The sequence below is a fragment of the Vidua macroura genome, chromosome 1 (genome assembly GCF_024509145.1).
Source record: "Vidua macroura isolate BioBank_ID:100142 chromosome 1, ASM2450914v1, whole genome shotgun sequence".
Lineage (NCBI taxonomy): Eukaryota > Metazoa > Chordata > Aves > Passeriformes > Viduidae > Vidua > Vidua macroura.
The window spans coordinates 28,323,052-28,338,330 of record NC_071571.1 but is presented as its reverse complement, the minus strand read 5'-3'; the positions used below and the strand labels follow the sequence as shown (position 1 = coordinate 28,338,330).

Sequence of the window (15,279 nt, the reverse complement as noted above, 5' to 3'; positions counted from 1 at the left end):
GTAAAGGGCTTATAGTCACATATAGTGTTTTGTCTGCCACTTGTGCAAGTTTCTGTTTGAAGTTCTCTTGTGCTGCTGCCTTATGGGAAGAAATGGGCAGTCAGCTCCCTAGTGACTTTATCTCCCCATCAGGAATGAGTGCGAGGGGTCAGATGCCCCTCTGCATGCTGCTGACAGCAGTGCTCCCCTGGGAGAGCTGGCTTTGTTTACTGACGGGACTAATATGAGGAGACACGTGAAGTACTTTGGTTTGTGGAAGAGGCAGGAGAGGCATGGTGCTGTGAAAACATTCCCACACACTCTAATGGCTCATTCACATAGAAAACAAGCGAGAGCCTTCGTCTCTTTCACAGAGCTCAAAGTAGAACAAACCGACTGGGGAACCCCAAGGCACCAGTCAGAAAACACTTTCCTAATGGACTGAGATGCTCTCTGTGATAGCTTACCTATGAGACCTCAGCTCTCCTTTAGGCAACTAAATGAACTGCTTAGAAAGAAAAACTGCTCAGTATCTGATAGTTGCTTTTGTTCACTGTTAGCTGTGACATTCTTCTTGAAAATCTAACCTTTAGTTTCCTAAACCTAAACTTTCTAAAACTAGTGAAACATGCATTAGAGAATTTTATCATTACAATCACCAATTGTTTCTCTTTAGAATAAAATCTGTGGGATGCAGAAGAAACACAAGAAAGAAATATGTCCCTAAAAAGAGAAATATGTTTTGCTTTATAGTTGGTAGAGACACAGATGCACAACTTAATATGAGGATCGAAAAGAATAACTTTCACAATGAGGTCTCAAACGCAATACAGATACATGTCACAGAAAAGTCCACATTATAAACTGTTTTAAGTGAAAAATGATGTTTAGTGAACGGCAGCATTCATTATTCTCCACTACAGTTTATAAGATGTATAAGAAGTCAGCAAGAATAGTGATACTAGATCAACGAAGTTTGTGTAGCTCAGTATCTGACCTCTAACACCAACCTATATTAGAAATAAATTGTAAGAGAGCAAACTTCCAGTGATTCTTTTCTGTTAAGATATCCTACCGAATATGTATCATTTTTGATTTAAGTAATTTCAGTTTAGTGTGGCCTCATGGCCTAACAAGACGTTACGTAAAAAGGATTTCCTGCTTGTCTAGAAGTACTATAAAACTCGGTTCTTGCATTTGAAAAATACTGAATTACATTACTGTCTTCACCTACTCCATTGCACTTAGTATTTTGTCATCTTTCCTCCATTCATCTCCTTACTTCCTGAAGGCTACTAGTCTAATTTATTTTCATACAGAAGTTGCTCCATATTTGTTACCACATTTGTTCATCTGTCATTTCCAGTTATTTTTCTTTCTCTGCATTGCTGAGTGAACTGGAACTACAAATTCCATACCTTATGGATGTACCAATTGCAGTATTTTATGAACATAAATTGAGCATTGAGCTGATATTATAAAAACTTGCCATAGTAACTCCACAGTGTTCATTCCAGCATGACAGTATCAATTACAGTCCAGCAAAATAAGCATATACACATGGAGACACACACACCATATTTATTTCCAAATGTTATATATATTATGTATATAACAGTATACATATCTGTAGTGAGTGCTCTTTCTCCTTATGGACCTTAAGTTACATATATTGAACTTACTGCCTTTGCAAAGCCCCATTACTCAGTACTGTAAAATTCCTAAACTTTTTTTATAATTGGGTTTTGTTTTTCCTTTGTTGAATCTTCATTACTCACTGTCTACTTCTATCTCCAGATTATTTTGGGGTGCATGTTGAGCAGTACAGAGGCCCTGATCTTTCTGAAAAATCAGTGATAAACTTCCACCAGAATGAAGAATGACTTCCCCTTTCCTATCTGTTAATTTAATAGAAGATCAGATCTCCTTTAACAGACCTTCCTTAGTCTCTTTCAAAGTCTTTGGTGGAGACCTTTTAAGAAGAAATATCATCCTGTTGTTTATGTCTTGATCCTTTATAATCAACCAGTGTACCTATAGCTATGTGACATCATTGAAAAGTGGGACTAAAATAGACACACTCCCTTTTCCACTTCTCACTTGAGTTTTTATCAATATATCTCAAGGATTTGTTGAAATGGATATGACTATGCAAAAGCATCAGGTCAAATATATCAGCAAGGGCAGGAGTGTGAACTAATGCAGTCAATAATTGCATGTTACATTTGGTTTAGTTTTTACTGCTTCTGAAGGAAAGTTATGTCTAATTTAAGCTTGATTCTAAAAATATTCATATTTGGCCTAAAATAACTCCACTTTGGGAATATGCCACTGCAAATATGAAGTTTTTGAAAGGGCTTCACTTTTTTGGTAGATGAGAGTATTGTTCAGTTCCATCTTCCAAAGTTTAATATACCACATTTAATGAGAAGTGCACTACAGATCAAAGGGCAGGATTTGGCCCTTAGTTACTTTGCTGCTACTGGCACTAATCTCACAGCTCCTGAAAAATGATGCATCAAATATATATCCCTGAAAATGTCACTATTCAGAATACTGCACATATTGCCTGAGCTGTCAGAAATAAAAATCTGTTCTTAATTATTCTTCCATTTAAAAAATAATAATTTTCTAATGGCCCAGTGAATAGGAATTTGATGTTTTCTTTGGCTAAACATTTTAATGATTTAGTACATGTAAAATGTTCTATGTGCTTTTATAATGCATAAATTTTTGAAAATGAGTAGTTCTTTCCCAGTTAAGTCTCTGTGGCTACCAAGAAAAGCAGCATTTGTTTAAATCTCACTTAAGTTTAAATGTTAGTTACTTATGGGAAACATTTTAAGAAAAAAAAAATGTAATGAAAAGCCAGACATACAAAATTGGGCTTAAATATGGTACACGGATGCAAGCGATAAAAATATATAGTTAGAATTAATCATATTGTACATTTTAAACTTTTGACCATTTTATATTTTCCCTTAATGGGCAAGAATATTGTTGGGGTTTTTTTCTTCATTACTATTTTATGGACCTGATTTCACTGTGATGAGAAAATGAATAAAGTAGAAAATATTAAGAAAGTATAAGAAGAAAAATGAAGGCTTTGGATAGTATCAGATTTTCTGCTGGAAACAGAATAATCCAGGTCATAAATCCTGTTTGCTTTTAATATTTTTTCCCTCATCACAGTACTTCTTTCAGTTAATTATCTTCATTGAAAGCACAAAGAGGTGATCAGAAAACGCTCCCGTTGAAACTTTGGAATAGCCTCATAGATACGATTTTTAGCATGAAATTTTACCTTCATTAAGGGCTGAGGGGTTTAAAATACACAGACTAATGTGGTCTCTTTGGTTTTTTCAGCGTGATGATAGACGCTAACATTTTATCTCAATGCTTTGCTTCACTGAACAAAGCACCTTTTGGAAACGTTGACGTTAACAGCCAATATATAAAATACACATATTATACAGCTAGAAAAGAAATATTTCTTTTTCTTGTCCTTTTGGTCTTGGCACCATGTATTCATGCAGGAGAATATAAAACATTTCATGCAAAACACCCCAGCTGATTCTGGATAATATTTTGTTACCTTGCTTGGTTGCTTCTCAAAGCAGACTGCTTATTACTATTTTGGTATCTGTTTGTACCTGAAATTGTACACAGAATTTTTCCTTACTCCTTGGAGTCAAGTAAACTAATATGTATTTAAATAGCTTTTGAAGTTTAATGCTGAAGTACTATTTAGTAAAAAACAAGTGTGAAACAGAAATTATATAACTGAGTGCAAACAGGCATGAGAAAGTTGGAAGGCTAGGTGGATAATTAAGGTATTTTTCTGCCTTTTTGCATTGCATCTGTGTACTAATTAAGACACTGATCCAATGCAAAAAATAAGAACATCTCATAATGACAATGCATGCACATAAAGGCTGAATTAGAGTTGTACACATTGTCTGGAAAGTACTGTATAGAAGAGGATCCAATAGGGTGTGGAGCACTGACTTTTTCTTTGCAGATTTTAAATATCTGTTAAAAACATAAAAAAGCATAAATTTCTGCACTGTAAACATCTCATTCTTTGTGTGTCAGGTAACCAAAATAAAGCAATGTCTTCAATTTTCTCATATAATTAAATTATTTCTTTAGTATCCATGTATTAAAATAAACAATGGATATAATTATTCTATTTCAGAATAATTTTGGTTAGGGTATTGTAAAATAATGTGACAGCAGGGCCCAGTTGTGTCCAACTTCAATCTGTAATTCTCCTTAGGAATAATAATTTTAGCCAGTTCTATACTCCACATCTTTTATTATCAGCTTGTCTTCTGACAGTGCTCATTGGTCAATATGACTGTTTTCAAAATGCTGTCAAGACAAAATGTGGATTTTTTTCAACTTTTGCAGATCTAAGTGACCAGCTTATGGAAGTGGTGGGTCTGGAAGGAGCCATGGAGATGGGACAGATATACACAGGTCTGAAAAGTGCTGGAAGACGGCTTGCCCAGTGCTCATCTGTTGTCATCAGGTATCAGCAGCTTTAATTCACACTGCAGTGTTGTAGTGGAACTGAAGAGTTTTATGTATTGACTTTCTTTTGTAGTTTAACAGTCATAATTATAATTATTATTTCTTGTAAAGTATCATTTTTGTATGTGAAATGAATTTATTCCATCCACATTCTATGCCCATACATCTTCCTTTCTTTAAATGCGTCAAAAACTAAAAAGAGAGTGTTTACATTCAATCCTTACGTGTTGTATTCAAGTGCCATTTTGTCCAATGAAGAAATATTGTCAAGCATTTGGAGCAGAAGGAATGAGGCATGAACATCTTGGGGTTTATTGTTGACATACACTCCATGCAATTTCAAGCCAAAAGTAATTTAGCATTACTTTGTCACATTTTAACCCATTTATAATGCATACCACACCAGGGAATAGTAGTGTGTAATTAGTAATTGTAAAGCACTTTTTGATCTGTGGAAGTCAAAGTGCTCTGTTTTTAATTTATTTGTTATTTACTGAATTCTGACAAGCCACTATTATTAAATCTGTTGGTATGTGTGAGTCAATGATGGTGGAGTACTCTAATTTCATTGTGTTTTATCATTTCTAAGATAAGAACATTCACAGTAGAGTAAACTTGAATTAGAGCACAAGGAAAAAGTAATTATTCTATCTTTTGGATTAAATAAGGACTGAAAAAGAATTGTCCGTCTCTCTTTCAGTGAATAATTCCTCAGGAAGAATTTTCCAGAATTTATTAAACCCATAAGATTTACAACTATGAGCCTAAAACAGAAGAGCAACAATAAAAAATAAGTAGGAACTCTTCTGAACTATAAAGTGATCATTAAACAGTCTTCCCTTCCTCCATTTATGGCCATAGGTGACAGCAGCAGTGCGTTACTTTTCTCAGCCCCGGTCAGCTCTCAAGTGCCCAGCTTGGGCGTCTTGGCTTCTCATCCAGGCCGGGGCTTGCTGCAATTCCCAGGCACTTCCGCTGCCACGCTCCGGGGTGGGCTGCTGGCTGCGCTTTGCCGTTGGCGCTAGGGAGGAAAAAAAGAGGCAGGGAATTCATCCAAATCCGTCTGCGTGGCGGCTGGATGCTTTATTGGCTGCGAGAACAGCGATGGAGAAGCCGCAGCCCGCTCCCAACCTCGTGTGGACGAATATAGCGCCGGGACCAGGGGAGAGCAGGATGATATAGGGGTGGGACAGGGAGGACGGGGAGTCCTCCCACCCAATGAATACAGACACTGTGGCAGTGACGTGTACTACAGAGACCAATGGGAACACAGCAGGGGCGGACACGGGCCTTCAGGGCGAGTGGGATCGTGGGAATGGGATGATGGGCACAGAATCCTCAGGAGCTGGCAGGGAGTGGTTACAAGAGTGACAGGGGGAAACTCCAATGGCAGGCAGCCTGGAGCTAGCCACAGTGGTGGGGGGGGAAACACGGGGGATGCACAAGGGTACACAGAACTGGCAAACTAACAAAGATCAGAACCCCTAATCTGAACCCAAACCCAGGATGCAAGAGGTGACAGTGGATAATTCCATGAAATGTTAGCTTGTTTTCAAAAAACATCCAAACCAGAATTTCCATTGACCAACATGAGTCACTAATTTTTCTATTATTAGATGTATCCACTCCACACTATTTCCAATAGTCTTGTGTGCAAACTATTATAATGCAAAAAAAAAAGACCAAAAAATGTAATACATTTTTATTTCTGTTCTCATTTTGCTACACTTTTCTTAATGTGACACCCAGAACTAGAGAGGGAATACTGTCTGTATCTTTCTGTTGAGATCAGTGCCCCTTTGCTAACAATTTAAATTTATGACATGGCATGTTAAGCGCTCTGAATATAGTGCAAACTTCATTCTCTTTGAGTGTTCTGTCTAACTCAGACATAGTGATTCTAGTAAGTGATGATGATAGACCTAAAATTTATTTCTTATTTCCTTTACAGTAGTATAATATATATATACTAGTACAATCTAAATTATAAAAAACAGCACAAATTTGTTTGTCTTTTCTGTTAATAAGGTTTGTTCCTGAAGTTATTGTGTCATTCACTCATTATTTCACAAATTACAGACTCTTCTTCCATGAAAGAGTAGTGTATTACTAGCAAGATTCATTAATATTTGCCATGTTTTTGCTTTGTGTGTTGAAAATCAGACTAAGCTTTTTAAGTTGACTGTGTTACATTAGTAAGCATATTGAGTCATACTGGAAATTTCATAGGAGTTTAGGGGTGAATAAGGGTTATATCTGTATGCCATCACATATGTGCCTTTTTAATAATTCATTTATCATTTTTTTCTAATTTCTTTTTCTTATATTATGAAATTTTTACCTTTAGGACCAGCAAATCTCTGCCTATGCAGATAGATGGAGAACCTTGGATGCAAACTCCTTGCACGGTAACTGCAACTGATTGTTTTTCTTCCTCTTCTTTTTCAATGGTAGAAATATTTCTCTTTTGTTTAGAAGACAACCATTTTCATCAGTATTAACTCAATTTACTTAAATAACATCTTCAAAAACTGTTTTTATATACTTTAGTACCCCCTGCATTTTCAGTTTAGCATTCTGAATTCAAACACAGGTTAGAGTGGAATAAAAAGACATCTATTTCAGAAGTATGGAAAATACTTGAAGAGTGCAATCTCATTATCCCTTTACCTAATATGACCATTTATTTATGATGGTGTATCAGATTTAGGGTCTCAATTGCTGAGGAAAATTCAATCTTGATGCTAAAATGTAGAAAGTAACTAATATTAGTCTTAAAATTTTAGGAAGCTTTTCTTTTGTGTTTTTCAGAGTTCATATCAAGAAGTTTTAATTAAAGCTGAAGTCTTAACTGTTTTGCTTGAATTATACAGTAGGACTAATTTTTTTTTTTTTTAAGTCATTACAGTTTAAGGGGTAAATAAAAGAAATTCATTAGTTTCTTGTTTCAGTACCCACACATATGAATTGAGGGCACACAAACATCAATCTGCATAGGTTAGGATAATCTAGGATAGCATAGGAGCTTTCTCAAACAAGTTTCTTTAGAGACAATGCAAGAAAAGGTATATCTGTAAGAGCTCTCCATTTTGATCTCTCTTCAATAAATTATAGATGCTAACCAAGCTTTCAGAGAGGAGGCTGAAGAAATCCAAGTTCTTTATTGTCCTGTGTAATCTTAGTAATGTATTTTAATATACAGTTCTACTAATATTGGTTCCCTAAAGACGACCTGTGCTTTTAAGTAGATTAATTGCTGTAGCCTTGCAGCTTGTAAATATGACAAAATAGTATTGTGATAAGGAAGAAATCCCACTACAAATGGGAGCAATTTTCAAAAAAAGGGTACTGAATTCCTTTCATGAGCTTTATGTGTCTGGTAGAATTAAAAGTTACACAAAAAAATAAAAGGGGCAATGTTCAGGATAACAATATCAGGTGTGCAATTGATAATATATGGGTTAGGATGGCAGAAGAGGGTTGTGGTAGTTCATTTTCACCAGATACACCATTGTGTACAGCTGGATGGTGTGAAGGATGCTGAATTCTCATTCTTTAGGGAAGTGCTCAAGATTCTGCAATGTGAGGAGAACCATATGAACACTTACTGTGTGAAGGCAGAACACTGGGGATTTTATAAGATTTGTTGGAGAAAACCTTTTGGAGTTAAGAGATATCATCTTTACCTTTTCTACGAGGGTGGCTCAGTGCAGAGCAACAGTTCTGAGCCCAGCAGTTACTTTTTCATGGAATTTTTCATTTGCCAGATTACAGAAGAGAACTTATGGAAGGTTGCTGGCAATAACATGTGCTATTTTTTTTTTTTTTTTTTTTTTTTTTGTCCTGATGCTTGGTCTGTGCAGAATCCCTGCTATCTGGTTGATAATGCTAGCAGAAGCTGCCTGTGCACATGAAAACAAACCTGGAAAAAAAGAGAGTTCTTACATTTCAATTACTGCTCTGAGGAAACAGTAAATTACTACTGATAATTACTGCTGTCCAGTTTTAAAGGGGATAAAAATGGCAAATACTCTTCTGAGGAACCTATTCTTTTTGCTATACCATTTTTATGAGAATATACTTGGTGCTGCATAAGAAAACCATGCTGTTGAATGTAGTTGTTTCCTCTGAGGAAAAAATACATGAACTATTTGCTATACCAATGCACTTCTATGAATTTAGATATAGAAATATTATTTTCTGTTATTTTAGTCATTTTTGAGGATTATTTTTTCTGCTGAGGAGCTTAAGTATTTATTGCAATAGCTCCTTGCATTGTTGTTTATGTACTATGCTCTGTTTCTTACATCTTACAAAGCAAACATATATGGTCCAACCTCTTTCCTCCCCACTAATTCTAACTACAGTAGAGTTTTTTTCTTTAAGTTCTCTGCAAAGTAGCTAGGAATTCTTCCTTAGATAATAGGAAGAATGTCTTTAGACATAGGTGGATATTAGGTTTCTCTCAACCAAAGATCCAGATTTGATATCTGAATTTGTGCTTCACAGTGATCTTTGTTTGGAAGCCAAATGTACATGTAAATGCCAGGGTGATATCTGTGATGTGTATCCAAACCAGAGTCTATACAAAACCCCCAGAAAATCAAAATAATTCTTTAGGCTTAGTCAGCTATGTAATCAGTCATTTGAGCCAGCAAGAGCTCAAATTACAGAAAACTAATAAGGAGGCCAATGTAAAAATCATGAGGCTTGTCCTTTTTAGAGAAAAAACTGATGTTTTCTCCCAAAATGAAAGCAAAATAATAATGACAGATTTTTAAATGGAAAAAAAAATCATCATGGCCAGATAAAGAGCTCTCTAAGTTTAGTTCCCTAGGACACATGTGATAATCTGGCTTTCCTTTCCTTTTGCCTCTTCTCTTATAAGAAATTGAGTCCTGTATATAAAGATGCTGCCGTTCCTGCATTGTGCAGAGACATTCCCAAGCTACCTCTTTTCTCATTAGGATGCTGAGGCAAGGCACTTATTAGTTTACTAGCTATCTTCTTTGAAGGAAAAAAGCTAAAGTTGTGTTTGGATATACCATCTCACTAGTTTTAGGAGAGGTCTGCACCTTGTTAGGTTGCACACATCAGTGAGGCACAACAGCTGAGCCTCAGATTTTTGATTCTTTTGTGTTCCAGCCAGAAAGCTATTGTTAAAAAAAAAAAAAAAAAAAAAACAACCAGCAAAAAACAAAATCTGCTATCTTTCCCCCTTCAACTGTCTTTTATGAAGTTGAAATAATACACTTTATTTTTGGTATCTTAGGATCTTCAGTGTCATCTAAATTCAATATTTAAGGACTGACCTATAAATATTAGAGAGACTAAGTCAGAAAGAAGTTCAGATTGCAAGTACTTAAGCTCAAAAGTACTTTTCTGCATTGCTTCAGGTTTTGATATAAATGAGAGTATTTTTCCAAATGATTTTTCAAGTAATTAAGTTCAACCTGATCAACATTCTCCTGCTTTTCTATTATGCCTATTCAGGAAAACAAGTTCAGCCTCAAATCCCTAGTCTGTATAGGATACTGCCTGCACATACAGGCTTGGAAGTTTATTTCCTGTTGAAGGAATCAACATGTTTCTCTTTGTAGCTTCTCCTTTCTGACTGGAAAAGAAGTTTCCCACAGATAGCATGAGTTTCTGACACTGTCCTTTCTCATGTATATGGAGGCCATGCTTCTCCAAAATTATACTGTGAGCTCTGAGAAAATATTGTGGAATATGGTAGATAATGCACTGCTTTTCCAGAAGCTGTGATCTCTGATTTTTCCTTCCTGTGATCAATTTTAGGAGTAAACAAATAGTTGTGTGTTTCTTTTAAAATCTTTGATGATACATTGCTTATGCACCTGTCATCCATACAGGGGAGCAGGTATGCACTCCTGTAGGTTCTGTGCATTCTTAAAAGTGTGACTGGCTTGGTGTAAAAATCTGTCATCCAGAATTACTCAGTATGTTGAACACATGCACAATGCAGCATCTAACAAAGTCACTCTGCTCTGGTATAATAAGATGAAGCATCTGAGCATCAAATTGTATTGTTTTCACTGTGTTTTTATAGAAGACTCTTTGGGAGAAGGAAAGATGATAATGTTAATATTATGTTAAACATCTTGTCTGATTAGCTGAAGAGGAAATTCTATCAGAGCTCTCCCAGACAAATATAGCAACATGAAAGATATCTATGGTTTCACCTGATCTCCAAACAGGTCATTAATAGTAATGAAACTTCAAAGACTCTCAAGTTAATTCAATAAACGTCTAGCTTTAGCCATCAGGGTTTTTTTTTTTTTTTCTTAAGAAAAGTAATCTTTCAATTTAGCTACATAAATTATTAGCAATGTTTTGAAAAAATCTATAACAATGTTCCATCCTAATTAGAAATAACTGCAATTTCTGTTCTTTCATCTATTCCTGACTTGCTTGGCATGATATCTGAAAGAGTGTCAAGCTTCTAGAAACATGAGATTAAAAGTAGAAGACAGAAATGTCTATAGAAGATGCAAGAATATTGCTTAAATAAAGAAACAAAAATAAAAACCCATAGTCAGAGCTCACCTAATGGATTGCCAGAAACACAGTTTCACAGGTATCTGAGACGCAGTATTTTTAGAATTGCTTCCTGATTGTTAACTGTTATTTGGAGTAAGTAGTGGAATAATGTTACACAAAATTAGTATTTCAAAATACTGTAATTTGAATGCACCTTAAAAATAAGTTTGGAATGAGTGCTTTGTCTCCAGTTTGTCCTTTAGTCCCTAGAGATGTGATGAGCCAGGGCACAGAGATCCTTCTGTCCTGGAGTTAGATACAGAGAGAATCAAGAACTTGAACCAAACCAAACCAAGCTTTTATTATCACTATGTGCCAGAGCTATGTGAGAAAACTAAAAGAGAGTTACAGATTTGTTTTTATATAGATCCATTGTCTCCAATATCATGGAGACATGTCTCCATATCTCCAACACATCACATGAAGCAGCGGCAGCTGTATTCTAGACTCTGTCTGTAAAGTATCTTCTATCCATGCCTCTGGTTGCACCAATATTTTCTTATCAGTTCTTTATAATGAGAGAATTTAACCTACTACGTCTGCCACTTTAGAGCAAACAGGATCTGGGTCCTAGATATGATGGCTGATTTCAATAGAATGTTAGCCAATTGCTACATAGTTTACCTAAAAATGGAAATCACTCACTAGGGAGGATTTTTGATGTTATATGAAAATGCTGCACTTTCTTTCCCTTTTGAGCAGCAGTGTGCATTCTGTTCCAAGGCCAGATTGATTTATTGAGTTTTTAAAATTTTATTTTGCAGCTGGGCATTATTATTTGTGGTCACAGGTACACTGCACTTTAATTATTTTTGTTTATGTATGCATATTCTTTTTCTTAATTTCACAACAGTAGTTTTTGTAATTGACAAAGCAATTTACTGCATGTGTGCTTTCTGCGCCCCAGACAAATACTCTAGCATGTAGTGCACCTTTCTTTCCAGTTCAGATTGTTAAGAAAAGAATTAGTTGTGACTAATTGCCAATTAATTTGCAGTAGTTTTAGGGAGGAGGAGGAAAAACAATTGCACCTACTAATTAAAATTTAAAATATTCCAAAGTGTCATCTTTAGGTATCTGTGGAATACATAATTTCCATTTTAGTTCTGCACTGGATCTGTAACAACCCTGAGCTGACAGCTCTATTAATTTAAAACCTCAGTGATACCTATTAGTACAAAACATGAAAAAAATGCCATTAATCATTTATTTTAATTTTGCAGCTCTGTCATTTTCTCAGTATGTTTAAAAATTATGATGACACCGTAACGTTTTCCAATCTACCTGTGTGAAGGGGAAACGGATCATACTACTTAGGAGAGAGACTAGAGTATATTATTAGAGCTTAATTAATGCCAAACTGATTAGATTTGATTGCACTTTGCACAATAATATTGTTTAGAAATTTATTTAAGATGTGTTGCATAACGCTTTTAAAACAACTAGTCTAGATCTGAGAGATTTTGCCCAAAATGGCACATAATTCAAGTCACAGGTTAATTTTGCTCAGCAGTGCCTACATTTTATCACTCTGATTCATAACATGATTCCCCAAACACTCTTGATCACCTAAGGAAGATAAAAGTGTTTGGCACTCCTGGGATATAGAAGAGTTGCATCCCTCCATTTCCTGTAAGAGGAGCAGGATTTGGGTGTCTAGACTGTGAGAAAACCGTCTTACCCTCAAAACAACCAACATCTAAACCCTGCTGAGAACATGTAAAAAAGTAACCATAAAGTAATAGATCCAGTTGAATAAGGCTGGGGTTTTTTTCCTCGCAGTTTTTCCCCTCTGTCTTTAAAATACAGTAATATGTTTTTTAACCTTAATTGAAATATTCTAAGCAGAGCTGATTAGCTCTGTTTCCAGGTTTCTATTGTCAGCTAGTGCAATAATTTAGAACCTGCATTTATAGTACCATGTCTTCTGAAATAGTAAATAGTAAATGTTTAGGCATTCTTTGAAGCATAAAGGTAACCAGTATATACTGCAGAAAAAGGAACATGAAAGTAAAACTGACTGACCTAAAAGATACTGTTATCATGCTAAAATTTTTTATGCTCACTGCATTTCATTTAGTGGATATTAATGTGACTTCAAGGCATTTTGAAATTCTGACCTGCTCCTAAAACAAATAAAGGCCTGATTCATGCATTTGTAAGAATTTTTAGTATGAAAAAATTCAGGCTTCTTCTTTATCACAAAATTTTCTATTGACATATAGGGAGATATTATCATCTCTTCTTTTGAGAATTATACTCTTTCAATTTGACCTAGTATTCCTTACCACAAATACAATCACTGGAGATACTTTCTAATACTGGAAAGATGATTTCTGCAAATGCAATATTTTTCTGCTAAATACATATTTAGTATATATACACCAACCCTTGTGGGATAAAATCTTGGCTTCAATTAGTGAATAAGAGGTTTGTCATTGGCTTCAACACTTTAAGTTTAGCCTAGAATGTTGTGGAGCAGGCTTACAACAAAAATCCATGGTATCTTAGCAAATCAGGTGGCTATGTACTTACCCCCAAAATGGAATTCTGTTATTTTCTGATTTTGTCTGTTTTTAAATATAAATTTATACCAAGTATGTAAAATAATTTCTTGTTTGTTTTGGGTGGTTTTGTTTGTTTGTGGGTTTTTTGTTAATTTGGATTTGGTTTGGGGTTTTTTTTGTTTGTTTGTTTTTTTGGTTTTTTTTTTTGTTGATGTTTGTTTAGGGGAGGGGGTTTGTTGTTTTGGGTTTTTTTTTTTTTTTTGGTTGGCTTGGATTTTTTGGGGTGGTTGTGTGTTTGTTTGTTTGTTTTGTTTTTCTTCCAGCAGCAATTCAGGCATTCAATTTATGTTTAAAATATTCTCTATATTATCCTCAAGTTATTACATATTTTCACTAAATTGAGTAAGTGATCTCAAAAATTGTTTTCCAGAATTCCATAGTAATTTCTATGAGTATATATTATCTATTCCTAAAAATACATTAGTTAGGATTTTAGCTTTCTGGATTTTTGTCTGTGCAATCTCTTTTTTCTCATGTACATGTGTGTATCTTATTAACAGGTAAATCTAGGAAACATTAAAATTTTTTTAAAAGGGTCTTCTTTAAAACTTTTATAATTGTGTTTCTACTAAAAAAGACGTGAAGATGCTTGCTGAATGGAAGAGAAACTGAATGGTAAATGTTAGTCTTTAGACAGTCCCTGTGCACACACGCAGAATCTCTATAGAGCTGTAAGCAGGAATTTTTAACTTAACAAAGTCTCTGCTGCTTCTAAGTAAAGATATCTCTCTCTCTCTCTTGCTCTCTTTTTGTCCTTCTATAGTGCACTTTCAATGTTAGGCCCTACTTTGACCTACAACACTATTTCTCTGTCTGAGATCCTCAGTGCTCATTCCCATCTTGAAGTGAGCACTGTCACTTGTCTCCCAAACTCACAGCTCCAACTCTGGCAGTGTTGCCAGTATGAGAACAGAAGCAGAAGCGAGAGACCAGGGCAGAAGTGCAATGCCTGAGAGTATTGAGAAAGACAAAATTAGCCTTCTTCAGGCAAAATACTGCAATGGTTCAGAAACATACTGATCTCTTTTCATCAGCCAAAAATAAGATGTTTCAATTTATTTAATTTTTTTTAGGGTAAGAAAGTGAGGAATTGATGGTTATCATTGTTAACCAATGCAATGTTAATAGACGCTACCATGACTAAGTAAAAATATATACTTTAAATTTACATTTTATTGTAGTATTTTCAGAATGTAAAATATTTTACACCATTGAAATTGTGCCTATTTATAACAGTTGAAAAATATGTCTTGGAGAGAGGCATATAGGACTCAACCTCATGCATGGTAGTGGTTAATCGTATTCAGGCCTGTTAGCTGATCTCAGCTGATAGGAAGCAACATACTGAAGAGGTTGTGGTCTCTGAAACAGATGGCTCAAGCCAAGAAAGAACATTACAAATGATAAACATTTACTCAGTATGTAATTGCATTCATCCTGAGGAGCACTGAACAGCCCCAACCCGACATGCAATCTGTACAGGGTCTCAGGATTACCTCACCCCTTCATACTAAAGACATCTTTTGAGCTTTGCTCTTTTATTCACTCACTTTAGGATGGAATTTCTATGTTTTACCTCAGAAAGGAAACTTAAAGGCATTCCTACTGCTACATCATGGCCAAATCTTGCAATAAG

At 35.2% G+C, this 15,279-nt stretch overlaps 1 protein-coding gene across 2 annotated transcripts in view; it reads left to right on the top strand.

The window, feature by feature from the left end:
- Positions 1-15,279, top strand: part of DGKB (diacylglycerol kinase beta) — a 337,132-nt gene that overhangs the window by 317,747 nt on the left and 4,106 nt on the right. For both annotated transcript variants that reach the window (XM_053989200.1, XM_053989191.1), the window contains 2 exons: positions 4,393-4,513; positions 6,863-6,923. In XM_053989200.1, coding sequence (XP_053845175.1) covers positions 4,393-4,513; positions 6,863-6,923 — 182 coding nt within the window. The remainder of the gene's footprint in view (positions 1-4,392; positions 4,514-6,862; positions 6,924-15,279) is intronic.